General features: G+C 38.3%; 1 protein-coding gene and 1 pseudogene across 2 annotated transcripts; both read right to left on the minus strand.

Moving 5' to 3' along the window:
• Window positions 1–11,265: 11,265 nt before the first annotated feature.
• LOC108384324 (cytoskeleton-associated protein 2 pseudogene) lies at window positions 11,266–13,276 on the minus strand (annotated as a pseudogene).
• Window positions 13,277–16,712: 3,436 nt separating this feature from the next.
• TMEM74 (transmembrane protein 74) lies at window positions 16,713–26,318 on the minus strand. 2 transcript variants are annotated; one of them, XM_073229963.1, is made up of 3 exons: window positions 26,177–26,311; window positions 24,038–24,731; window positions 16,713–23,826 (listed from the first exon to the last, which is right to left on the minus strand). In XM_073229963.1, the coding sequence occupies exon 3, from the start codon at window positions 23,785–23,787 to the stop codon at window positions 22,870–22,872; it is 918 nt and encodes a 305-aa protein (XP_073086064.1). In that variant the 5' UTR covers window positions 23,788–23,826; window positions 24,038–24,731; window positions 26,177–26,311; the 3' UTR covers window positions 16,713–22,869. The 2 variants fall into 2 exon arrangements, with proteins under 2 accessions (XP_073086064.1, XP_017496705.2); XM_017641216.3 differs by lacking the exon at window positions 24,038–24,731 and having other exon boundaries at window positions 26,177–26,318.
• Between the last annotated feature and the right edge of the window lie 293 nt (window positions 26,319–26,611).

Raw genomic sequence — 26,611 nt, forward strand, 5'->3', positions numbered from 1 at the left:
GGTTGTATTTTTCTAGAAAGTTGTCCATTTCTGACAGTTAACTTTTAGCCAATTTGGTATACACAAGAATATGTCAAAGAAAAGTTGACTAGCTTTAGGTTAAAACCTACCAGAAGGGTCCTATTAATAGATATATAGAATGCCTGTAAAAAACTGTTCTTCAAGTTGACAGCCTTCTGAGTATCACTAGGCTCCATCTACAAATCATCTCAGGTGGGATTTGAATACCATTATTAGATATGGTTGTTCTGTGGTTTCACTATGAAACATCATTCATAGGAAACTGAATTGGAAAATATTGTTTCCTTGTAAGGCATTTCATAATAGACAACTCTTGTATCAAAGCAGAATAAACCTTATCAAACTCATTTATTACTTAAATGATAGTCCTTTTATCACTAAGAAAAGCCCATGATTTATTAAATACTTCATATTCCCTAGAGGTAGAACTTTTAAACATAGTGACCCTCTATATTTCTGCCCTAAATTCTGACATCTGACATATAGTGACAGTAATGGGATATCCTCTTCTAAAGTCTAAAGCACTCCTAACATTCTGAACAAATCTTTTGGGAGAGGCTTTCTCTCTATGGAGTTAATTTTGGAGAAGTTTGGAAGAATCTGCTTGTTTGTTCTCTATCAGAGCACTAGGCAAAGCAGCAAGCATATTGGCAGATTATTTTCAGTATTTTTAGCATATCTAATTAACAATGAAAACATCTATATTCACTGGCAGCCTTAATAGTTAAGCAGGCAACACTAAATGACTTTATCCTGCAGGATTTTAAGATAGTCATCAGATAATTCAACAACAAAAGATCAGATTCAACAATTTTCTCATAACCTTGCTTGAAAATCCAGTATTTGAGAGTCAGTCAGATAAGCGTGTTAGCTAACCATTCCTCAAGAGATTTCTGGCTCCAGTCCTTTATTAAGTTATCATTAGAAAGAAACTTGATTACAGTATCTCTGTTTTTAGAAAAAGTACTTATTATTATAATATATTTATATTTATATATTATCAGTTATATGAAATTGTATAAATGGTACTATGTTATGATATCAGAAACATCCATTTGAAGAACATTTCTGTAGCTTTGGTAAAACCATTTTCCATTTTATTTGTCATTGTCATTTATGTAAAGATCCGTGTGATAACTTCCTCTCCAAATTTCGTGCCGACATGTTTCTCTCTCTACGTTAATAGCTAGACTTTCTTTTATCAAATATTTTTTAATTATGATTCAATATTCTTCACTCTCTTATTTTAACAGGTACCTCAAGGTTAACAAATTTTTATTTTGTTTTTTTATTGACTAGTTTCAGATATCTAGTTTATATTCTTTTTTCTTCCTTCTGATTTTGAATTAATCTTTTTTATAGTTAAGCTTTGGTTTAACATAAATTTCATCAATCCTCTTTGAAATAGATGAGATACAAGTATAGTAACCACATATCCTGGATTTTTTCAGGGACATTTTGATTTCAAGTGGCATTATTCTTTTACTTAATGATGATTAATTAAAATCTAACAGTATATTTCCACAGTCTTATATTTGTGAAATTTTTCATGAAAACAAATTCAGTGACCATTGAAGATTTAAATACCCTGGGTTCCAATTTGGGGTCGAGTAAATATTGTCACAAAGCTTTATATCATAAACCAATGTCATTCCAGTACTCCAGACCCATATTTCCACTGATCAGTAGCCATCTTCACTTGGATGTTCCTCACATACCTCAAACTCAGAACAACTTTTCTAAACCCATTTGGTGATTTTTCCTATATTTTTTATACCTTTGTTAATGACAAATTATCCAAGCACTTTCTCTCACTGCCCTCACACCATGCAAATCAGTCATCAATTTTATCTGTTTGATCTTTGAAATGCCTAACTTATTACTTCCTCTCAGTTTTTCCGTTTACTTTTCTAGTTCATCATTTCTCCTTGGCACCTTCTTATTGCTTCCCAACTGTCCTCACCCACTTTTCCAGTTTGATCTCTACCCCATCATTTGAGTTTTCATTCCAAAAATGAATTCTGATTATGCCATTTTTTAGAGAAAATTTCAATAGTTTCTCCATTATCTATAGAAAAAAGTTGTTTGTATACCATGGCATGTAGTTGTTGTCCTCTACCCCACTTTCCACCATTTGCTCCTGTAACTCAAGTGTTTGCAGCTTTCACCCTTTATCTACCCCCAGTTCCCTTCCCTGCAATCATCATGACTCTTTTCAAGGACCACCTTCCTACTAGGTTTGGGAGAAATTAAAGAAAAGTCAGTGCATACCAGTAGCTTTTCTGCTACTGCCAGTAGCTGCCTGCTGCTCTTATGTCTGGTTCAAATCTTCATCTGCTTCCTTAAAGATCATGGGATTCTGGAACAAGCATCTCCCTCTAATGCTGGTGTCTACATCAGGGGGGCTGCAGCAGGGGGCTGGTGCCAAGGGTCCTGCACTTTCTCTTCTATGTGCCATCCTTAAATTCTCCATGGCTCAACTACTACGAGGTCATTGTATGTGTCTGAGTTGTATGAAAGGTTTCAAGATATTGAGAGACAACATACAGAATAGTTAGGAACAGGAAACAGCTTAATATTAAATCTGAGATATCACTGATCCTCAAAATTCTTCAGCATCATTGCAACCAGGAATTTGTCAATAAGCAGACTTTTCCTTCCAAGTCTCTGACCACTTTCTTGGGCCCCTCCTTCTGCTCTTTTCTTCCTGTCCTTCTCTTTATTCCTAGGTGCCTGTGCCAATTCTCTAGTGCCTCATTTTTTATTATACAGAGTAGTTTTACTTTCCACTCATTCTTCCCTAGGAGAAATGTCAATCTGTGAGTAAAAAGCTACAAAGGGGGCCCACTGTTATAAGATGGGAAAATTCCTATTTTAAAGCCAGTATGGCATAGTATATAGTGAGAAAATGAATTAGTAATTTTTCTACTAAACTGTTTTCCTACTGTAACTAGATAGAAGTCAACACAGTAAAACCAGCTTCTTGGAATAATTACAGGTCTCTTGCCAAATTAGAATTGTTTAACTGTTAAACAGATAATATTTTTCTGCTGATGCATATTGCCACAAAACCTAAGTTCATAGAAAACCAAAAGAAGAGGAAGGAAATCTGATAAAGTACATTTCAGCACAAATAATACCATCTAGCTACCAAATAAATTATTCATGGTAGCTATTTATATGGTATAATTCCTATACTTACCTGACAATATGCTGAGGACTTCTTCTTTGTACTATATTTTCCTCAGTCAACTTATGCAGGTCTGTAAAGAAAAGTAAGAGAACAGTTGACTCTCTTTCTTCTTAGAAAGTATTCAGATCATGTTTGATATTCTAAGTTGTAGACAAGAAAATATTAAATTATTATACTTACAGGAAGGAGAGTCTTGTCTATGTGGCTCCTTTAAAGGATAAGACTACAAATTTAATTTTATAATTAAAATTAGGAACAAACTAGGTCATCCAACCCTGCGTTATTGTTTCATGAATCACTGAATAATAGGCCTGGCAGGGACCTTGAGAGCCACCTTCTTACTTCCAGCAAGAAGACATTAACTATCCGAGATAACCATTGATCTAATTTTTATGGCCCCACTGAAAATTCTCACATTTTGCCTTCTAACTGATGGGTAACTGAATTTTTCATGTTGCTTTCTTATCTTGTTATATTAGCCAAAGGAAGTCAAGAAAATTAATTCATAATTTGTTGTTTCTCTAATTAAAAATATACACACTTAAATGCATGGACTCTAAATCTGCTTCAATAACTTACTAAGTATGCTACCTTGGGGAAATTTATAAACCTCTCTGTGCCTAGTTTTATCATCAGTAACAGTGACATAACAACAGTACTTACTTTATAGAGTTCTTACGAGGATTAACTTAAATGAGTTAATATTTATAAATCAGTTGAATTGATATTGGCATATAGTATAGTATAAAAATGTTAAAAACACATTTAGAAATAAAAAAGAAAAATTTAGAAAATACAACAAAAAGAAATTAACAATAACCTCACTTTAGAGATAACTATTTACATTTTTTTTAAAATTTTATTTTGGTATCGTTTATCTACAATTACATGAAGGACATTATGTTTACTAGGCTCCCCCCTTCACCAAGTCCCCCCCACATCCCCATTCACAGTCACTGTCCATCAACATAGTAAGATGCTGTAAAATCACTACTTGTCTTCTCTGTGTTGCACAGGCCTCCCTGTGCCCCCCACCACACTATACATGCTAATCGTAATGCCCACTTTCTTTTTTTCCCACCTTTATCCCTCCCTTCCCACCCGTCCTCCCCAGTCCCTTTCCCTTTGGTAACTATTAGTCCATTCTTGGGTTCTGTGCTTCTGCTGCTGTTTTGTTCCTTCAGTTTTCTTTTGTTCTTATACTCCACATATTAGTGAAATCGTTTGGTACTTGTCTTTCTCCACCTGGCTTATTTCACTGAGCATAATACCCTCTAGTTCCATCCATGTTGTTGCGAATGGTAGGATTTGTTTTTTTCTTATGGCTGAGTAATATTCCATTGTGTATATGTACCACATCTTCTTTATCCATCCATCTACTGATGGACATTTAGGTTGCTTCCATATATTGGCTATTATAAATAGTGCAGCAATAAACATAAGGGTGCATCTGTCTTTTTCAAACTGGAGTGCTGCATTCTTAGGGTAAATTCCTAGAAGTGGAATTCCTGGGTCAAATGGTATTTCTATTTTGAGCATTTTGAGGAACCTCCATACTGCTTTCCACAATGGTTGAACTAATTTACATTCCCACCAGCAGTGTAGGAGGGTTCCCCTTTCTCCACAACCTCGCCAACATTTGTTGTTGTTTGTCTTTTGGATGGTAGCCATCCTTACTGGTGTGAGATGATATCTCATTGTGGTTTTAATTTGCATTTCTCTGATGACAAGCGATGTGGAGCATCTTTTCATGTGTCTGTTGGCCATCTGAATTTCTTCTTTAGAGAACTGTCTATTCAGATCCTCTGCCCACTTTTTAATTGGGTTATTTGTTTTTTTCTTTGTTGAGGTGTGTGAGGTCTTTATATATTTTGGATGTCAACCCTTTATCGGATCTGTCATTTACGAATATATTCTCCCATACTGTAGGATACCTTTTTGTTCTATTGATGGTGTCCTTTGCTGTACAGAAGCTTTTCAGCTTGATATAGTCCCATTTGATCATTTTTGCATTTGTTTTTCTTGCCCGGGGAGATATGTTCAAGAAGAGGTCACTCATGTTTATGTCCAAGAGATTTTTGCCTATGTTTTTTTCTAAGAGTTTTATGGTTTCATGACTTACATTCAAGTCTTTGATCCATTTTGAATTTACTTTTGTGTATGGGGTTAGACAATGGTCAAGTTTCATTCTCCTACATGTAGCTCTCTAGTTTTGCCAGCACCATCTGTTGAAGAGACTGTCATTTCGCCATTGTATGTCCATGGCTCCTTTATCAAATATTAATTGACCATATATGTTTGGGTTAATGTCTGGAGTCTCTGATCTGTTCCACTGGTCTGTGGCTCTGTTCTTGTGCCAGTACCAAATTGTCTTGATTACTGTGGCTTTGTAGTAGAGCTTGAAGTTGGGGAGTGAGATTCCCCCCACTTTATTCTTCCTTCTCAGGATTGCTTTAGCTATTTGAGGTCTTTGGTGTTTCCATATGAATTTTTGAACTATTTGTTCCAGTTCATTGAAGAATGCTGTTGGTAGTTTGATAGGGATTGCATCGAATCTGTATATTGCTTTGGATAGGATGGCCATTTTGACGATATTAATTCTTCCTAGCCAGGAGCATGGGATGAGTTTCCATTTGTTAGTGACCTCTTTAATTTCTCTTAAGAGGGTCTTATAGTTTTCAGGGTATAGGTCTTTCACTTCCTTGGTAAGGTTTATTCCTAGGTATTTTATTCTTTTTGATGCTATTGTGAATGGAATTGTCCTCTTGATTTCTCTTTCTATTAGGTTATTGTTAGGGTATAGGAAACCCACAGATTTCTGTGTGTTAATTTTGTATCCTACAACTTTGCTGTATTCCAGTATCAGTTCTAGTAGTTTCAGAGTAGAGTCTTTAGGGTTTTTTATGTACAATATCATGTCATCTGCAAATAGTGACAGTTTAACTTCTTCTTTACCAATCTGGATTCCTTGTATTTCTTTGTTTTGTCTGATTGCTGTGGCTAGGACCACCAGTACTATGTTGAATAACAGTGGGAAGAGTGGGCATCCCTGTCTTGTTCCCGATTTCAGAGGAAAAGCTTTCAGTTTCTCATTGTTCAGTATGATGTTGGCTGTGGATTTTTCATATATGGCTTTATTATGTTGAGGTACTTGCCCTCTATTCCCATTTTGCTGAGAGTTTTTATCATGAATGGATGTTGAACTTTGTCGAATGCTTTTTCAGCATCTATGGAGATGATCATGTAGTTTTGTCTTTCTTTTTGTTGATGTGGTGGATGATGTTGATGAATTTTCGAATGTTGTACCATCCTTGCATCCCTGGGATGAATGCCACTTGGTCATGGTGTATGATCCTTTTGATGTATTTTTGAATTCGGTTTGCTAATATTTTGTTGAGTATTTTTGCATCTACATTCATCAGGGATATTGGTCTGTAGTTTTCTTTTTTGGTGGGGTCTTTGCCTGGTTTTGGTATTAGGGTGATGTTGGCTTCATAGAATGAGTTTGGGAGTATTCCCTGCTCTTCTACTTTTGGAAAACTTCAAGGAGGATGGGTATTATGTCTTCTCTGTATGTCTGATAAAATTCTGAGGTAAATCCATCTGGCCCAGAGGTTTTGTTCTTTGGTAGTCTTTTGATTACCGCTTCAATTTCGTTGCTGGTAATTGGTCTGTTTAGATTTTCTGTTTCTTTCTGGGTCAGTCTTGGAAGGTTGTATTTTTCTAGGAAGTTGTCCATTTCTCCTAGGTTTCCCAGCGTGTTAGCATACAGGTTTTCATAGTACTCTCTAATAATTCTTTGTATTTCTGTGGGGTCTGTCATGATTTTTCCTTTCTCATTTCTGATTCTGTTGATTTGTGTTGACTCTCTTTTCCTCTTAATAAGTCTGGCTAGAGGCTTATCTATTTTATTTATTTTCTCAAAGAACCGGCTCTTGGTTTCATTGATTTTTTCTATTGTTTTATTCTTCTCAATTTTATTTATTTCTTCTCTGATCTTTATTATGTCCCTCCTTCTGCTGACCTTAGGCCTCATTTGTTCTTCTTTTTCTAATTTTGATAATTGTGACATTAGACCATTCATTTGGGATTGTTCTTTCTTCTTTAAATATGCCTGGATTGCTATATACTTTCCTCTTAAGACTGCTTTTGCTGTATCCCTCAGTAGTTGGGGCTTTGGGTTGTTGTTGTCATTTGTTTCCATATATTGCTGGATCTCCATTTTGATTTGGTCATTGATCCATTGATTATTTAGGAGCATGTTGTTAAACCTCCATGTGTTTGTGAGCCTTTTTGCTTTCTTTGTATAGTTTATTTCTAGTTTTATTCCTTTGTGGTCTGAAAAGTTGGTTGGTAGGATTTCAATCTTTTGGAATTTACTCGGGCTCTTTTTGTGGCCTAGTATGTGGTCTATTCTGGAGAATGTTCCATGTGCACTTGAGAAGAATGTATATCCTGTTGCGTTTGGATGTATAGTTCTGTAGATGTCTATTTGGTCCATCTGTTCTAGTGTGTTGTTCAGTGCCTCTGTGTCCTTACTTATTTTCTGTCTGGTGGATCTGTCCTTTGGAGTGAGTGGTGTGTTGAAGTCTCCCAGAATGAATGCATTGCATTTTATTTCCTCCTTTAATTCTGTTAGTATTTGTTTCACATATGTTGGTGCTCCTGTATTGGGTGCATATATATTTATAATGGTTATATCCTCTTGTTGGACTGAGCCCTTTATCATTATGTAATGTCCTTCTTTATCTTTTGTTACTTTCTTTATTTTGAAATCTATTTTGTCTGATACTAGTATTGCAACACCTGCTTTTTTCTCTTTGTTGTTTGCATGAAATATCTTTTTCCATCCCTTGACTTTAAGTCTGTGCATGTCTTTGGGTTTGAGTTGAGTCTCTTGTAAGCAGCATACCGATGGGTCTTGCTTTTTTATCCATTCTATTACTCTGTGTCTTTTGATTGGTGCATTCAGTCCATTTACATTTAGGGTGATTATTGAAAGGTATGTACTTATTGCCATTGCAGGCTTTAAGTTTGTGGTCACCAAAGGTTCAAGTTAGTTTCTTTACTATTTTACTGTCTAACTTAACTCGCTTAGTAAGCTATTATAAACATGGTCTGATGATTCTTTATTTCTCTCCCTTCTTATTCCTTCTCCTCCCTTCTTCATATGTTGGGTGTTTTGTTCTGTGCTCTTTTTAGGAGTGCTCCCATCTAGATCAGTCCCTGTAGGATACCCTGTAGAGGTAGTTTGTGGGTGGCAAATTCCCTCAATTTTTCCTAGTCTGGGAATTGTTTAATCCCTCCTTCATATTTAAATGATAATAGTGCTGGATACAGTATTCTTGGTTTGAGGCCCTTCTGTTTCATTGCATTAAGTATATCGTGCCATTCTCTTCTGGCCTGTAGGGTTTCTGTTGAGAATTCTGATGATAGCCTGATGGGTTTTCTTTTGTAGGTGACCTTTTTTTTCTCTCTGGCTGCCTTTAATACTTTGTCCTTGTCTTTGATCTTTGCCATTTTAATTATTATGTGTCTTGGTGTTGCCCTCCTTGGATCCCTTGTCATGGGAGTTCTGTGTACCTCTGTGGTCTCAGAGGCCATTTCCTCCCCTAGTTTGGGGAAGTTTACAGCAATTATTTCTTCAAAGGTTTTCTCTATCTTTCTATTCCTTTTTCTCTCTCTTCTTCTTCTGGTACCCCTATAATGCAGATATTGTTCCGTTTCAATTGGTTACACAGTTCTCTTAAAATTCTTTCATTCCTGGAGATCCTTTTATCTCTCTCTGCATCAGATTCTCTGTGTTCCTGTTCTCTGTTTTCTAGTCCATTAATGGTCTCTTGCATCTCATCCATTCTGTTTTGAAGTTCTTCCAGAGCTTGTTTTATTTCTGTATTCTCCCTCCTTAGTTCTTGCATATTTCTCTGCAAGTCCATCAGCATGGTTATGACTTTTGTTTTGAATTCTTTTTCAGGAAGACTGGTTAAATCTATCTCCCCAGGTTCCTTCTCAGGGGAAGATGTAGAAGATGTTGAAGCTGTCTGGGTTAGTCTTGTCTGGATCAAATTTTTTTGCCTTTTCATGTTGATAGGTGCAGTGGAGTGCTATTGATGCATCTATCAGCTGGGAGAGTCAAGCCTCTTTCCACTTGGCTCCTGGCTTTTCTTTACTGGGACAACTGCGACTGCTAGTGGCTGTGTTGGGCAATTGCGTGTAGACTGGGTCTTTGTATCTTGTCCGGCCGGTATGGAGGAAGCTCCCTTGCTGAGGGTGTGGCCAGCCTCAGGCTGCTGCTCTGCTATGGCGGCGCCCCAGAGGGGTAATAGACGGGGGCTGTTTGGCTATTTACCTCCTTGAGGGGTCTCAGAGCTGTTGCCCAGGGGGTTAGTGCGCCTGGATTTCCCTGTAATTTCCAGCTGCTAGACTGTGACCTGGGATGCTTCTGTCCAGCTGTGGGGTCCCTGTCCCTATAAGACTTTCAAAAAGCACCCTCTTTTCTTTGTCACAGGGGGCGCTGGCTTTGAGACCCGCTCACAGATACTTCCTGCTTCCCTAGTTTCCAGCATCCCACGCATGCACTGTGTCTGTGCTCTGGTGCAGATGGCCAGGGCTGGGTGTTTAGCAGTACTGGGCTCCCTCTCCCTCCCGGCTCTGACTCTTCTCCTCCCGCCAGGAGCTGGGGTGAGGCCGCTCAGGTCCCGCCGGACTGCGGATTGTATCTTACCCCTTTCACCAGGCGCTGGGTTCTCACAGGTGTGGATGTAGTCTGGCTGTTGTCCTGTGTCTTCTGGTCTCTCTTTTAGGATTAGTTGTATTTGTTGTATTTTCAAAAATATATATGTTTTTGAGAGGAGATTCCCACTGTCCTACTCATGCTGCCATCTTGGCTCTGCCCCCAACTATTTACATTTTAATGTTTCATTCTTGTCTTAGGTATACAGTTGACTCTTGACCAACAGGAATTTGAATTGCATTAAAATTTATTTTGGAAATTTGTGACAGTTTGAAAACCATTTTCTTTTCTATAGCTTACATTATTGTGAGACCACAGTATATAGTACATATACAAAGTATGTGTTAGTCGATTGTTATCAATAAGGCTTTTGGGCAACTAAGGCTATTAGTGGTTAAGTTTTGGGGGAGTCATAATTATACATGGATTTTTAACTTGCAGGTTTGGCACCCCTAACTCCTGCATTGTTCAAAGGTCAACTGTACATAAATCACATATGTAGCACATAATTGGGATTGTAGCATATTTGAGAAAAAAGCTCTATATTATGAACTTTTTCACTTAATATTTCTTTATGAACATTTCTCCATATGCTTAAACAAATCTTTGAAAATTATATTTAGTGGTTTTACAGCAATCCATTTTATGGACCTATCCAATCTCAGCAATCTCTTTTTTTTTGAGCTATGAGATTGTTTTCAGTTTTTCATACTTTTAGGTAATGCAGTAATAAATGCCTTTGTAAATAAACCTTTATCAATCTCCTTGAATATTTCTATTTAAGTTTTCTTGAAGTAGGGTACCAGGAGAAAGAATATTTCAAAGCATTGTATATAGTTACATAGTTCTAGGTACACAGAATTAATTTGTGTTCCAGAAAGAAATGTATCAAGTAATACTCCTATGAAGCTATATATGAGATAGCATCTTTTATAGCAACATTAAATATTGTTTTTATAGAAGGAAAACATGTTCCCAATTTGAGGATAAAATTATATCAATTTAGTATTTTAATTTGAATGTTTGGTTCCTTGTGAAAGGAAAATTTTTGCATATCAACTATTAAAAACTATTGAATTTTTATTAAGGTATGCCTTGGCCTTTGGCATTTTAAGATGGGTGAGATCAAAGATGATGTGAGTAATCATCAATAAAGTTGGCCTTGGCAGAGGGAAGCACAAGCAGTTCAGGTGAAAAGAAATACAGAAGTAAATGCAGCCTCTTATGGATACAAGAGCATGGATCTTTGTGTCAGACCTGGACTGGAAGTCTTGGCTCTCTACCATTTACTAGTTTTTTAAATTAATTAATTAATTAATTAATTAATTAATATGCAGATATTTTAGTTTACTGTATACATATTAGGTGCACAATTTAAAAAAGAATAGAATCCTACTCTCTAGGACAGAAGACAGTAGACACATTACACTTAATTAGGCAACTTGCCCTGATTTCTGTATTGGGGGTTTTAACATCATTGCTTGGATCTTTTGTTCTGTCATTTTGCTCTTTTTCACAGTCTTGAAATACCACATTTCTGTGATGTTTATTTTCCATGTCTAGTTTTTCTGACTCTACATTGATACCTGTATCTTCTGGGTTAAATTCTTGGATTTTACAAGAATCCAAGAACACAAACCTCTATTTTCTCTAAATTTAATTTTTTCTTGACTCATTGTTAGAATATCTACAATTGCATGTCCCATTTCTTCAATAGGCTGAACTCCTACCAGAATGGCATTCTCATAGACTGCAATAATATTTTCAATAGGACTTGTGAGTGGTTCAGTACGTGCAAGGCATATCCAATATTTAACAAGCTTTTTGGCATCTGGAATATTTCTAATCAGGTAATTCAGTGTGACCAATATTTCTTCTTTTGAGCATCCCTTATTAATGAGGTTTATGCATTCAGAGAATGTCTTGTTTACTTTTTCAGTAAATAATCTTTGTTCATCTTCCTCTGCCAGGGTAGTCCAGAAAGACCCAACTGGCTTTTCATCCTCCCCTCTGGGCTCAGGCTGGGTGACTCCTGAGGCAGGAGGCCTTGTCGGCACCTTCCTTTGCCAGCCCTCCACTCACTTAGATGAGCTTTTCACTCTTCTGCTGTCTCTCTGGGCCTAGCCGGTCTCATATTGAGGGTCACTTTTGTGATAGTGTGTCTGCTCTGGTCAGCGGATTTTGAGTTTTCTGTCAGTTTGCTATTCGAAGACGAAGCAGGCCTGGCTATGATTTCCGACATGATGTTTCTTGACAGTGTCTTACTTCTTTTTACGTCCTGAGTAGAACTGGTTTTGATACCAGATAAAACTGCATTTAATTTTAGCCACTCTTTTTTACGAGGCCCTTTCTGAATTGGAATACCAGCAGAGGTTCTCCTGAGGCCTTGTTTCACGGCTTCCTGGGTATTGTGGTGACTTCTAATAGGGGGTTGTGTGAGCTGTCTGTCCTGAGGTGCAGTGCTCACACATTTGGGGGCAGCTGTTATGTCTGAGGCTCTGTCTTCTCTCACTGTGACCTTGTCGGTGTTCCCAGGCTGAGGCTTCATGGCTTTGGAGACAGCAGGTGCACTTTTCTCTGCTTTTGCTGAGCTCTTGTCTTTGACTTGTAGAGGTTTTCTAAATGAATTAACCTTAGACTGAGCAATTTGGCCACAATAAGACTCCAGCACAGGCTTTTTGGACACATTAGCTTCTTGCTTTGGTTTTTCTGTCACCACTTGTTTCTTTTTATTATTGTTTATAAGGTGATAAGCTTGGCTTAATGTCAAATGTTGACATTGGGGGTCATCTTTAACTGGTAACAACTGCAGGGTGAGATTGCTATCCTCAAAAATCATATGTATCAATTGTTATACTTGAACTGACCGATTCATTAGAGGGTTTTAAAGGGACACAATTTTTTTCCTCTCTTATATTATTTCTGCTCCCTTTAGTTCTACTAACATTTTTTTTATCAACCATTTTTGTTTGAATTTTCAGAACTTTTGTCTTTTCATGGACCTGGCCCTCAGATGTCATCACGCTCTGGTCTTTACTGCTGGATAATGCCCGACTTTCCTGTTTGTATGCAAAAAATGTTTTTCTATTTAACAGATGTTGAGTTTTTGGTTTCTTTGCTCTCTGAAGGCAGACTGGGTCCTCTGAGTAGGGGCAGCTGCAGGCCCAGCAGCACAGCCGGGGTCCATTCACTAGTTTTAACCTTAAAAAGGGTATTAAGCAGTCAAATTCTGTATTTGAATCCGCCACTATGAGCTGTGTGACAAAGCCTGGGCAAGCTAGTAATTTCTATGGTAAATCTGACTTTGCTCTTGAATTACATTAGGATAATCAGAGTACCTACCTTACAGGATTGTTGTAAGGATTAAATGAGTATTTGTGAAAACTGGGACCTAGCATATTATATGCATTCAATACTATTAGTTTTCATCACTAACCTCTTTAGGCATCAATTTAGTAAATCACTTATTAATATGATGTAGTAATAATTCTCAACTGTAAAAGATAACAGCAGGTGTTTTGATTGAGAATTGGGAAGATTTGTCATTTCAAAGGAGAGGATGAGACTAGAACTAGAGGTTTTCCCCCAAATCATGATGCGCTTTATGTTTTGAAGTGTAGTGCTTGGCTCTTCCCTCAAGGTCAGTTTGTCGTTCATTATAGCCCACATCCACAGACTTACTCGCTCCATTTGGGTTGAGAGCCTGATTGTTTTCTGCAGGGCCCAAAGTCAGCTGTGACTTGGGAGGGAAGTGAATAAAGATATGCAGGTTTCTTAACTACTTCGGGGAGAAAGTGACACAGATCACTTTGCTCACATACCATTGGTGCAAATTAGTCATTTGGCCCCACCTAAAGGAAAAGAATGCTGGGAAATGGAGTCCCTGGTTGGACCACTGCTCTCTATCACAACTCTGCCCAAGGGAAATGGGGCATGATCTTTGGTGGATCTGCTGTGGTCTACCCCTTCTCTTACACACAGAGCATACTGAACTCCCAAAGGGGATGACTCAAAGATCCATACAAATACTGCCTCTGGCTCCAAATCCAAGACTTCCAGGATGTGTGTAGTCTTCCTCATAAGGTCTGGGTATCTCTTCTTGGGATCTGGAAAACTATTAAGTAAAAAGCAAGTTATACCTCATATATAATATAAAATGATGGAACAGGGATATAATAACCCCAAGACAATCATTGATGCACAGAAATTATGAAACTCTGTCAGGCAGGCATTAGGCAGGCCTTCTGTCCTTGGGGTGGAATATTTATTGACTAGGCTCTGTTCTGCTGTCTGGAAAACATTCACTTGTCCAAGGCCCCTGTTCAAGCCTCCAGGAGTTTCTTCCTTGTCTTTTATTCTCCATGGCCACATTTAAAATGGATACCCAGGAGTATGCCCTTCTTAAGGCCCATATTAATTTTTAGGCCTGCTTCCTACTGGTACAAGTTTTATTGCTTTTTGAGGCTTAAAAATTCAAAGGCTTCTTTGGCAAGAAATTCCTTCAGAAACTTAGGCTTCTGTGCTACTTGTTTTCGTGTGCCAATAACCATACTCAAAATTTTCCTGCCTCCAGCCTGAATTGTTTCTTTGCTATTTAGCACTGGCTTCTCTTTCTCAACTCAGTGATGGTTCTTTTGAGATTATCCAAGATAGCCATGTTCTTAGTACGATCTTTGACATAAGGCTGTGTTGTTGATGAATCTTTATCTTTCAAAATCTCTCTCAGCCTCATTGATTACTGTTTAGGATCTAGCATCAATTTCTCTTCATCCCCTTTAATTCTATTTGTAATGAGGGAATTCTTTTCTGAAATCATCATTTGTATAAGGTATGATTTAAGGCAAGTCATGGTTATGCTCCCTTCTTTCTCTAATGCCCCTGGTTTCCCTGGGCATTGCTGACTATGCCATTTAAGTATCAAGGGAAAATGAGTTCAATTTTTAGTAATTGTTCTAATGTCATATGTATTACAGAGTAGTTAATTTGCCTAATTTGGCAGGATATGGGCAAGAGTAAATAAAATTAAAAGAAAAGTTCAATATAAGCATGCAAACTCTCTAGTCTGGATAAATGGCAGTAAGGGAGAATAGCCAGAGTGCTCACTGAAAAGAATCTTTGAAGATTTAACACTATGAATGTAAAATAAAAAAAAGATTTTCAACCAAAAAAAGATTTTGTTGGATTTTTCTATGGTGAGGCTCTTCCATTCAAAAACTAATTGGGTTTTCTGCCACGTAGCATGCTGATGATTGGAGCTATGGCATTCAAGGCCTGGTGGATTGTTAGCAGGTCTTACCCCACAATTAAGCAGAAGAGTTTCTAGGTTGGTTTTCTGTCTCATGAAGGGAATATAATTTTCTTTCTGGAACATATCTATGTTGGTGGAAAGAAGAGAATTCCAAATGATGAAGGAAGGGGAGAGAGGAAGAGAGAAAAGGAAAAGGAGGATAAGGAAGAAGAGGAATAGAAAGAAGAAAAGAAGAGAGCAGAGGAGGAGAGAAGAGGTGAAGGAGAAGATTATTTTTTAACATGATGATGGCCCAATTCAGTTATTTGTCAACCAGTATTTAATCAGCATGAACATCGCTCCCAAGTACTTCCCAAAACCCAGCTTCTGCTGTTACAAAGCAGCCCAGTTAAGATATTGGTGGATCTAATAGTAGAACATTGGACAAGATTCTCTCTCCACCTTTATCTCATTTATCTTATATAAGTTTCATCAGAGTTCTGAAAAGCAAATATTATCTCTATTTTACAGATGAAGAAAATATGTCTCAGATGACTTAACAGGAGTAGAGGAGCAGGCATTCAAACTTCAAGTCATTTGTCTCCCTGGTTCTGAAGCCCTTAGTATACTATGCATTGTGAGGAATAAGCATAACACTGTACATCAAAGCAGAACGCCTGGCACATAGTAAGCACTCAAATATGACTTTGTTTCCATTTTTGGATTCCTTGCTAGAGATTATCTATCCCTATGAGAACTATTGTGCATTTGGAAGAATAGCTACATTTTCTTTTCAGCTTCAGGGAAAAGTGTCAGCATAGGCTTATCTGAAACCTCAGTGGGGATGGTAAGTAGGAAGGCTCCAAGTTTTTTTTTTAATTGGAGGTGACCTACAATATTATGTTAGTTTCAGGTGTGCAACCCTGTGATTTGACATTTATATACATAAAAATGCTGACCATGATAAGTGCAGTTACCATTTGTAATTACAGTATTACTAACTATATTCCCTAAATTATATTTTTTCATCCCTGTGACTTATTGGCACACTTATATTTCATAACTGGAAGTTCATACCTCTTAATCCCCTTCACCCATTTTGCCCCTCCTCCCACCCCATCCCCTCTGGCAACCACTAGTTTGTTCTCTGTATTTATGAGTCTATTTCTGGTTTTGTTCATTTTGTTTTTTATATTTCACATACAAATGAAATCATATGGTATTTATCTTTCTCTCTCTGCCTTATTTCACTTAGCATAATATCCTGTAGGCCCAGCCACATTTTTGCAAGTGGTGAGATTTCATTCTTTTCTTTATGACTGAGTAACATTACATTGTACTTATTTACCACATCTTCTTTATCCATTCCTCTCTTGATGGACACTTAGGTTGCTTCTATACCTTGGCTATTATAAATAATGCTGCCATAATCATAGGTGTGCATGTATCTTTTCAAACTAGTGTTTTCATGGGTGGCTGTCAGTTTTGATAGGTTTAATTTGGTTTTATATTTTGAGAGAGAGCTATATCATCTAAAAGCAAAATAGTGGTATGATTTCCTTATAGAAAAAGTTTATTTCTCAAATACCGTGACTATTACTTTATTTTATAAGGTAATAAATACAAAATAAAATAACTGGTATAAATTAATTTTCTTTTGAAAGAAGGATAATTTTCCTACAGAAGCAACCAAACTGTCCATCAATAGCTGAATTGATAAAGAAGATGTGGTACATATACACAAGGGAATATTATTCAGCCATAAAAAAGAGAAATCCTGACATTTGCTACAACATGGATGGAGCTAGTGGTATTATGCTAAGTGAAATAAGCCAGCTGGAGAAAGACAAATACCATATGATTTCAATTATTTGTGGAATCTAAAAATAAACAAAACAAAATGAACAAAACAGCAGTATACTCAGAGACACTGAGAAGTGACTGGTGGTTACCATAGGGGAGGGGTTGGGGTGGCTGGGTGGTTCCTTTAAAGTAGATAAGAATCGTAGATCCAATATTTGTTTTAACTAAGTGGAGCAAGATGTAGTGCCTCACTTGGAATTGTCCCATTAGAAGTTTTTTACCCTTGACAGCACTAATATGTAATAAGGATAACATCCCACTTAACAATATAAATTATTATGCACCCCTCAAAGGAAAATGGAGACCAAAGTTAGATTAAGAGACATTTAAGAGCAGGGGCATAAAACTAATTCAGTATTTGTTTCTCATCTAAAAGCTTTCTAGATTTTTAGATAAGTGTGTTTAAAAATACAAATTCAAGTATTTTTTTCCACATCATGCAATTCACACTCTAAGTCCAATACTGAGTAGTTTATAGAAACCCAAATAGCTTTGACTATTTCATATAAAGTAAAAAAATAAGGCATAGTTTACATTGTTCAATGATATGATAGCAAGAAGAATGTTATACTTGATTTGAGGGTGAATATTACTTTTGATTTTATTGGAGAGAGCATTTCAAATATTTAATTTAAAAACCAAACTATCATCACAGGTTCCGATTTAATTAAAACTTAACAAATACAACAAAACATCTTTATAGGTTTATTTTAAAATGATGACACACTTGATATTAACAAAAAAGGCATCAAATGCCCTAAGAAAAAGCTCATAATCTTACTAACTGCCCTTTTAGAATATCAAAAACAAATAGTCAACGTCAAATTTTTTTTCTTGTTTGACAAGAAAAAGCAGAATGAGAACCACAAAATAAAAACTCTCAATATGCTATACAGTAATAGCCCATCTTTGCTTTTTGTACATTTGTTCAGAGACTGACTGGGAAACATGAAAATGGCAGTTGGAAAACAAGTCTGGCTCTTCCTGAAACACAGGAGAATTACTAAAACTTGGAGCAAAGGAAAATACAGTCTGCTGTCCATATTTCCCTGAAGTAAAATAATAATTCATGGTAAAATAATTTCTAAATATGTCAGCATCTTATGAACTTGAAATTGAGAGGCTGAAAAAATAAATCAAACATCTGTGGAATGCTGAACAACCAAAACAGATCTATATAATTATGGTATTTCATTCTGAGCTTGATTCCAGATTCTTCCTTCATTATCTGTGAGAGGCTTCTCTTGTCCTTAAAGTCAACATTAAGGCATGCTAAGTTTCATATAACAAAATTATTCTAACAGTAGCTTTGGATATTGCAGTTCTATAATTATAAAATATTGTCCTAATACATACATAGAGTGTACATAAATTTTCACACGGAGACTGCAGGTATACTCCTAGGTGTAAGCCACAGATTTCTGAAATCACTGTTACATATTTAAAATAAAATCTTAGTCTTTACACTGTCAGTGTATGAGTCAGCTAAATTATTTCCCAAGGCTTATGCCCACAAAAGTTGAAAGGAGAGAATATTATAGAATATTATGAACCATAAAATGATATAGCTGAAAATCAGCTATCATTGAAAGACAATGATATCTTAATTCTCTGTCTTATGAACCCTTTTATAATGGAAAAGCCAGTGAGACATCATTATAATTTGTTCCACTGTAGTCATTATTTATGCCCAGTTCTGGGAAAGGTCAAGCCTTGTTACAGAGAAATCTAAGGATCTGTATTATTCCTTTGTCACAGTACAATCTAGCTGGTGGTAGTAAATCTTGCTGAATAGGTGTAGCATTGGTGAAAGTTGTGAATCTCTTTTGTCAGACCACATTTTTTGTGGTAGCAGTAATTGCTGCAATGGAATCTGATCTTCAGATTGAAAAACCTTCTAATAGATAAAGAGAACATTTTTTCTTTAGCTTTAGATGATTAATACAAGTAAAGTTGTACATGTGCCTATTTATTGCACATATGAAAGACAAAGGCTAAATGTTCAAATGTTCTTACCTAGAATTTTTGACTGTCATAAAGAAGTAACAAAAGTACAGTCACTTGGGTTCAGAAACTTAATTCCTGATATTAAAGTGGCATAATGCTCACTCACTCACTTATCCTTATGCCCAGGGGCAAAGGAAAGGCACAAATGAATTTGGGAGGGCAGTCTCTTTGTTGAAAAGTGCACCTCAAAGGACGTATGCCAGCACTGGTACAACCGGGTCCCTAAAATAAATAAGTACAAGAGTGATGGACTCAGATATTTTAAGCAGACAGCAAAATGTGATATTTATATCAGGGCCAGTATCTAGGTAGTATAGAATCAAGGGGCATAGCAGTTACATGGATGAAAACACACACAGCCACCAAGAATGTCATGGTTCCAAGCAGTTCTGTACTCCTCTAAACTGTGTATCAGCTATGAGATGGGGAGCCTGGAGAAAATACATTCTTCTTATGAGGGGCCAGTACATCATACTACATCGTCTGCTTCAGAAGCTCCAAATGGCTGGAAAGGACACACATATGGCAAAGAAACTGCCACAAACTGTTTAAAGTGCCCTAAAAAGGAAGTCTATTAAAGTCATCAGGAGGATTAAGCTGTCCATTGGCAGCATGTAGATCCCAGCAGTAATGGAGAATGGCAGCTTTCTTTCTGGTACTCATCCATTTGGGCTACACTGCTGAACAATGAGCTGCCTTTGTTTAATATTAGGATGGTGCTCTGAGTTTAGTTTTTCTAAAACCCAGTAAAAAGTTAAAGACCTAAACAACAGACCTCTGAAAAGAGTTTTGCTTCTCCAGGTCTAGCAATAAAAACTCCCATAGATAAGAACAAGCACCATGTTAAAGAGATAGATATGAGGTCATGAAGAATCCAAGACCAACAGCAGAGTTATTGTCTGTTCAATGTGTGTAACATTTATCACCCGATCTTGACAAACTACTTCTAAATAAACATATAGAGAGCCAAAAAATCCTCTTTATCAGATTGTAAACAACAGTGTCTAAAGTTCAGGTTGTTTTGCATGTGTAACCATCACTTAATATTTAGGTAATCTTCATCCTTAATTCAGGCACTGACAGGATGAACTAGAGCTACACAACTGAATACTGGGGGGAAAAGTTGATTAAGGCAGTTATCTGAATTGTGCCAATGCAACACTAAAAGAGACATCCAGATGATTTTCTGAATTGGTTCCTTTTGCAGTAATGGTCTGTTGTCATATGTGGAACCCTAAAAAAGATGTGCCTTATATATGAGCAGATTTAAATAATATTGTTGAAATAAGTGAGCATTTACTTACTTTATTTCACTTTAAAATTTTAAGCAAGGAAAGGAAGCAATATATTCTGGCTTGTTAGGTCTTTTTTCCCCCTGAGTATTTTCTTTTCCTAACTAATACATATATATACATGGAGATATATATATATATCCTTTAGATCACATCAGAACTATATATAATTTGGAAGTACTGCAAGATTCATTAAATGCTTCCATATGAAAAGCTTTGGCCTTTTTCTCCTTTGTCAGTTTTATAGAATTGAAAAACTTCCTAACACTTAATTCTCAAATTTGTCTTCTTCATAGGCTGAAAAACAGGCTGCATATTAATGGTTTAGTCTGCAATTTAGCTAATTAAACCTGTGTCACCAATAAATAAAAACAAAACTCAGCTGATCCCACTTAGTTTCTATGAATAAACATGTATTTTTTTAATGTATTTAAACACACACACACACACACACACAGCTCAGATCTAGTTATTCAGCCCAGGAGATCATTCTCTTACTGCCTCAACATCATGCAGAGTGGGTCCTCAAGCAGGCTAAAATCTGACTATTTATAAACTTTGAGAATATAAAATTTATACTGCTGGTAAGGTAGCCTCAACACAAACCATGACATGAGAGTCACAGTAAAAGAAAAAGCACAAACAACCAGCAATAGAAAACAAAAATCATGTTTATATAGTCCTAATTATTTCTGAATCAACAATAGTCAGTTAGATAGGATAAGGTAATTGAACTTCATCTAGTTTCCACTGATATCCATAAAAATTTCTCACCTAATGATTCTTTTACATACCTGTCCTCTCTATTTTTTCTAACCTCTGATCCTCCCTCATCTTAACCCTTAGTAACACAATGTACCTAACTCACCAAATCCATCTCTGGCACCCACAACTGTTCCTTCACATAAATACTCTGACTCACACAATCTGCCAGCCAAAGTCACCCACATATTTCACATTCCTCAATAACAACAAAAACTTCAGGCATTAGAATTAGTCTTTAGATTCTAAAAAGATATAACTTTCTCACTTTCTCCCTTCCCCATCCCTGCCCTCCCACCCCAGGTCCCAGCTCCAGTCCTCTTTAAGGATGACCCCACTGTTCCTGGCAGCACAGTAATGGAAGTTAAAACAACTCTTGCAGTGGGAGATTGGAAACACCTTAGGGAATAACTACAAACTACAAGCTATTTCTGAGGTGTGCTCCCCACCTGTTTCCTGAACCATAACCTTACCAAGATAGAGTATTAATGTGTGCTGTGGGTATGTGTTTTGCAAGGTTGTGACTACTTGCTCATCATCCCTCTCATCCAGCAAGTCTGAACCTCATGAGGGCCTGGATTTTAGGCCTCAGAATGATGCCTAGACCACTGTTAGGTGGGAGGTGAGTTCTGGTGAGGAATGCAGTTCCCACAAATCAGTGTGTTTAATCTTTCTCTCTCTACTCATTTTAATTTTTTGGCTGTGGGCTTAAGGATTGCTGCCATCTTGGGGCAATGGCTAGTTGCTTGGCTACAGCAAGTGATACTGGATTCTAGGCACAGTCCCCAAAAATCTAGCTGCAAGTGTATTGGAAGTTTTCTCCAAACAGTAACAACAAAACATCACCTGGGACTGTGCCTGAGCCAACCATGACTCAGACCTGCCTGAATTTTTGGATGCTGGAAATATATTGAAAATGCCTTAAGCTTTGCCTCTCTAGTGTGAGAACTGGGAAAGACTTCAAGAGCATGGGTAACCAGTATGATAGCTAAAGAACACATTGAAAATGAAATTTATATCAGCAACTAATTTTATGTTATCTAGAAAATGGCCATGCAACACTGGCTAATATCTGGCACTACCATTCTGAGTCAAATCCAGATTGGTCTTATAATGATTTACGTAATTTTCTTTTACTAGAAAGTTCATTCTAATGACTTAGTTACCACTTCTGAGTACAGGAATAATTTAATTAAATAAACACATGTGCTTTTACATATTTAAAAATAATCAACACATTTAAGCTTCAAAATATTCAAATACAAAACCCAACATTTTAGTATTCAGCCAAATTATGGGAAGAAAAAATAATAGCAAGAAAATGGATAAGCATAAGCACCTTTGATAATTAAATGTAAGCCTTATTATGTGATTAGTGCTTAAGTTCTTTTTCACAAAATAGGTTACTAATTGATCCTACTGTATGTACAATCTCCTAGTGTCCAAAGAATAATATCCAAGATTGTGTCAAAGAAATAATTTGTACACTGGGTCATGAGAAATGTTTTCCTATAGAGATAGAAGATAGCTACTACAGATTAGTTAGTTTCAGTACTTTAGAAGGACAGGTGTAGCTGTTTGTGGTTATCTAATGTATCTTACATGGCTTTTCCTCTAAATAAAAAATACATGGAGAACAAAAACACTGGCTGTTGGTTTGGGAAATAAACTTTTCTTGCCAGGTAAAAAATTGCACTATTAATTTTAAGAAATGTGGTTTGTTTTCATATAAAATGCCAAGGCAGACTCTCAAGGCAGTTGACAATCAGAATTAACCCTGGACAGCAAGAGCATCTTCCTCTACCAAGGACAGTTCCAAGGTGTTTTCATTAGCGCTGGTTTTCATCCTGAAGTTGAAAGAACCATACAGTTTTGCAGACTCTTTGGAAGAGGCAAACCTGTTGCGACGATACAGTTCCCCCTTCCACATAGACATCATTAGCAAACAGGAGAGAACAACTCCCCCAAGCGTTAGCAGGCAGAGTCCAGCAATCACACAGCGGTCCAGGTGAGCCCCCAGCCTTGCACTCTCTTTCTCCAGACGTTCCATCTCCCGGGCTGCCACGGTGTTGGGATCCACAGTCACTTCCCGTGGGACAATGTAGGAGATGATCACCAGCAAGATGCCAGTGACCAAGAACAAGATGGCGCTGATGAAACCATAGTCTACTGACTTCCCTGAAGATGTGGCTTCTGAACTTGTGTCATCTTCATCCTCAGATATCAAGGATATGGCAGCCTCATGGGACCATTCATCTGTACTTCCCCAGCCCAGGTCTCCCATGTGACTACTCCCCTTTGTGGAAGGGGAGCTCCAGTTCCTCTGCTCCAAGTTGACATTCTCATCCACGTAAGTGAAAGAAGTTTCTAATTCCTGGCTGCAGCAGTTGCAGACTTTCCGTTCTGCTGTTACTGGGTCGTTCCCTGAGTTGAGAGGTCCTGATGGCAAGGAGTCTGGCTGAATAACACTGTCTTGCAGAAAGGACGAGGGGTCTACTGGAGAAGGGCTAAGTTTAGACTCTTCCATCTTGGAGGCTCTTGGGGTTGACATACAGTGTTTCTGGCAGCAGAGAGCAGCTTTGGTGGCTGCTGCACCTACCTGGTCACCAGGAGGCCCTCCTGAACTCCAGTCTACAGCATCGCACAGGTCTGCCTGGCTTCTCTTCTTAGCAAGGTAGTGGAGCTCCATTGAAGCTAGTCAGACATCCCCGAGCAGCTTTCAGAAATTCTGCCAATAGCAACACAGTTAGTTAAGAACCCAACAGGATCTAAGGCTGCACTACAGGACACCCCATTTCCTTTGCATCCGCAGTTGTTGACACTTGAGCCCCAGTTCCTTCCAGAAGGGCTAAAAGAAAGTAGAGTACACCTTGTGGCAGGAAAGTGTGAAAAGGGCAAATTCTCTGATTTATCACAGGGATTAACACTGAGAAACTTACTTTGTCAGGGTAGAAAAGGAGCATGGAAGTGGCAGTGTCTCTGAAGAAAGCATTGCCGTCACCAAGCCAAATTTATCCAAGGACTCACACATTTTTGTGACAGGATCCCTCAAATGAGAAGGCAGGTTTCCGGTATAGAGACACAAATGAGAAAGGCAGGGGACCTTTTTTAGCAGAGTGCTGATTTTTTTGGAGAACCTGACAACACAGACTTACTAACAATTCAGTTAAATTTTAAGTGTTTACACTCTCTTTAGTTCAAAAGAGATTTAATACATTAGCTCTGGAGCATAACCATAGGTGAATGAATATGTGGCTATCAGTTGGGCTCTATTGGACCTTGGGCTCAGCATTTTGCTTGCATAGTTTTGAAGTGGGTAAAAGATGGCTTAATTAGCCATCCCTCCTAACCTCATGTTTTACATCCAATAACCCTAGTCACACGGCCCTTTTTCCCAAGACCCTATGCTTGTTCATTGTGCTTCTATTCTTATCCCATTCCCTTGATGGCACATGACGGCAGCATGTTCTGAACCCAGAATTATGTAGACAACATACCTTACTGGATGACTCTGCAAATACGATGGGCCAGCCTACGCGCGTGCACACACACACCTGACTGCTCCAGTACAGGTCAGGTACTCCTGCTCACTGGGTCTGAGTGGGTCTGTGCACCTTCCCTCCACATGCTTTGCTAACAAACATGCACAGGAAATTGACCATTCAGAAAATTGTACATACCCAATCTAGAAGTAAACTGACAATAAACGACAAATTATAAACCCATAGAGTCACATCTGTTGAAGAAAATAGGTGACAAACTTAGCAAAGTTTCCTCTGAAACTATACATCCGTGAATGCTCTCACCCCCACTGCAGCAAGGGATCTTTCTGGGATATAACTCTGAATTGAGCAAAAAGCCATCTGCCCCATCTTTCTCTGCCGCATCCGTCTTTTTGAGGAATAAAAATTCACTTTTCACTATCACCAAATACAGAGGTTTCAAGCAAGGGCCCTTTTTGTTTTGCCTCTACATCCAGGGTAATACATGATTTAACCCTTAGGTTGAGGGCTTTTTGTGCGTTGAAATTCACAGCCCCAACAGGTCCTAAGCCACACAGAAGCACAAGTCAGGCTCACCTAAGGTCTACCTGGCAACTTATTTAAAATATAGGAGAGGGAATCCACGTGTTTTCTGCTCTTCATTAGAGTTTGCTAAAAAAAAAAAAAAAAAAAAAAAATACACGTCCCTCCTATTACCGGAGTTTGTCTGCAGCTAAAACAGAAACCAAAAAGTACGAAGTGCAGAAACACAACTGAACCAGAGCTTTCCTTTAGCAAGTGGGCAGACTCTTTACTGTTGATCCTTCAATGAATGAAGCGATGGTAATGGACTTGATCAATTACTGAAATCATCTCAGTTTCTTCAGACCTTAGGCGTTCTGATTAACCTTTGACACAATTAACTCATCAATTGGACTACTTTGGTTAAAAATCGGAAGAGTCCTTTAGGATTTCCAATTTATAACAAAGATGGAGAGAAATCTCCACTTAATTCTCTCTCCTGCGTCTATCTTTAAAGAAAAGGGAGACTCCGCTTGGTCCATTGGAAATACACCAGCTGCACTGTCGATTTCCTTTGCGGCTCTAATCCGGGGCTTCCATCCTCAGCGGAGAATGGATCATCTCAGGGGACCAGCTCAAGGCTCTTTCCTTCCGTTCCCTCCTTCTCTTCTCTTTGCCGTAAAGAGCGCAGTTAATAAAATTGCACCTCAAAGCGAGGGGACAGCACGTTCTCTTGCCGTCTGCCATCAATTAAAAGCATTAATATTTTCAATGAAACTAAATGACAGGGGAGAGGCTGGTCTGGGGGTGGCGACCTCAGGATCCCTCCAGCGCGCCTTGCGGGAAGGGCGCGCCGCAAGCCTCGGCAGTTGTGCCCCTGCGAGATAAATACCTCGGTTCCGGGTGAACTCTGAGAACGCACGAGGCACCTGGAGTTGGGATCCTTCGCCGAATACCCCGAGGCAAGGAAGCAACCGTGGGCAAGGAGTGGGGACGCGCTCCCCTGTTCCGCCAGGCTCCCGGGTCTCTCCCTCGCCCCAGCGCCTCTTGCCCGTACCACTCTCCAACACTCACCTCTTGTCTTGACCACCAAGTGCTGCTCAAGCACCGCGCTCTCGTCCCTGCGCGGCTCCTCAGGAAAAGTCTCCAGATCACCAGCCGTGGCACTTGTAGCCTCTGCGCGCGGCTCGGCTCCAAGGAGTGGGCAGCGCCTGATGTGCCGGCGGGGCGGGGTGGGGCGGGGCGGTCCCTCTTGCTGAGCATCCCGGGAGATGTAGTCCGGGGCAGCCTCACTGTGTTCCTCCGGTCTCCGCTCTCCCCTTCCTCCACTTTCGCCCTTTCTGAAGACCAGCTCCTACCATACCTCCATACTCCTGCCTGGCACTTTAAAGAAAGCACTGGCTCCTAAACTCAGGGCTGGGTCCCATAGCCTCAGGTGTGGCCACAAGATTATGGGGAAAGGAGTGTATATTTAGATTTGTATATTTTGAAGTGGATTTTGTAAAAAAC

Source organism: Manis javanica, chromosome 2 (assembly GCF_040802235.1).
Source record: "Manis javanica isolate MJ-LG chromosome 2, MJ_LKY, whole genome shotgun sequence".
Classification (NCBI taxonomy): Eukaryota; Metazoa; Chordata; class Mammalia; order Pholidota; family Manidae; genus Manis; species Manis javanica.

Coding starts and splice junctions, on each gene's coding strand:
- TMEM74 (XM_017641216.3), bottom strand. CDS start 23,787: ATGGAGCTCCACTACCTTGCTAAGAAGAGAAGCCAGGCAGACCTGTGC.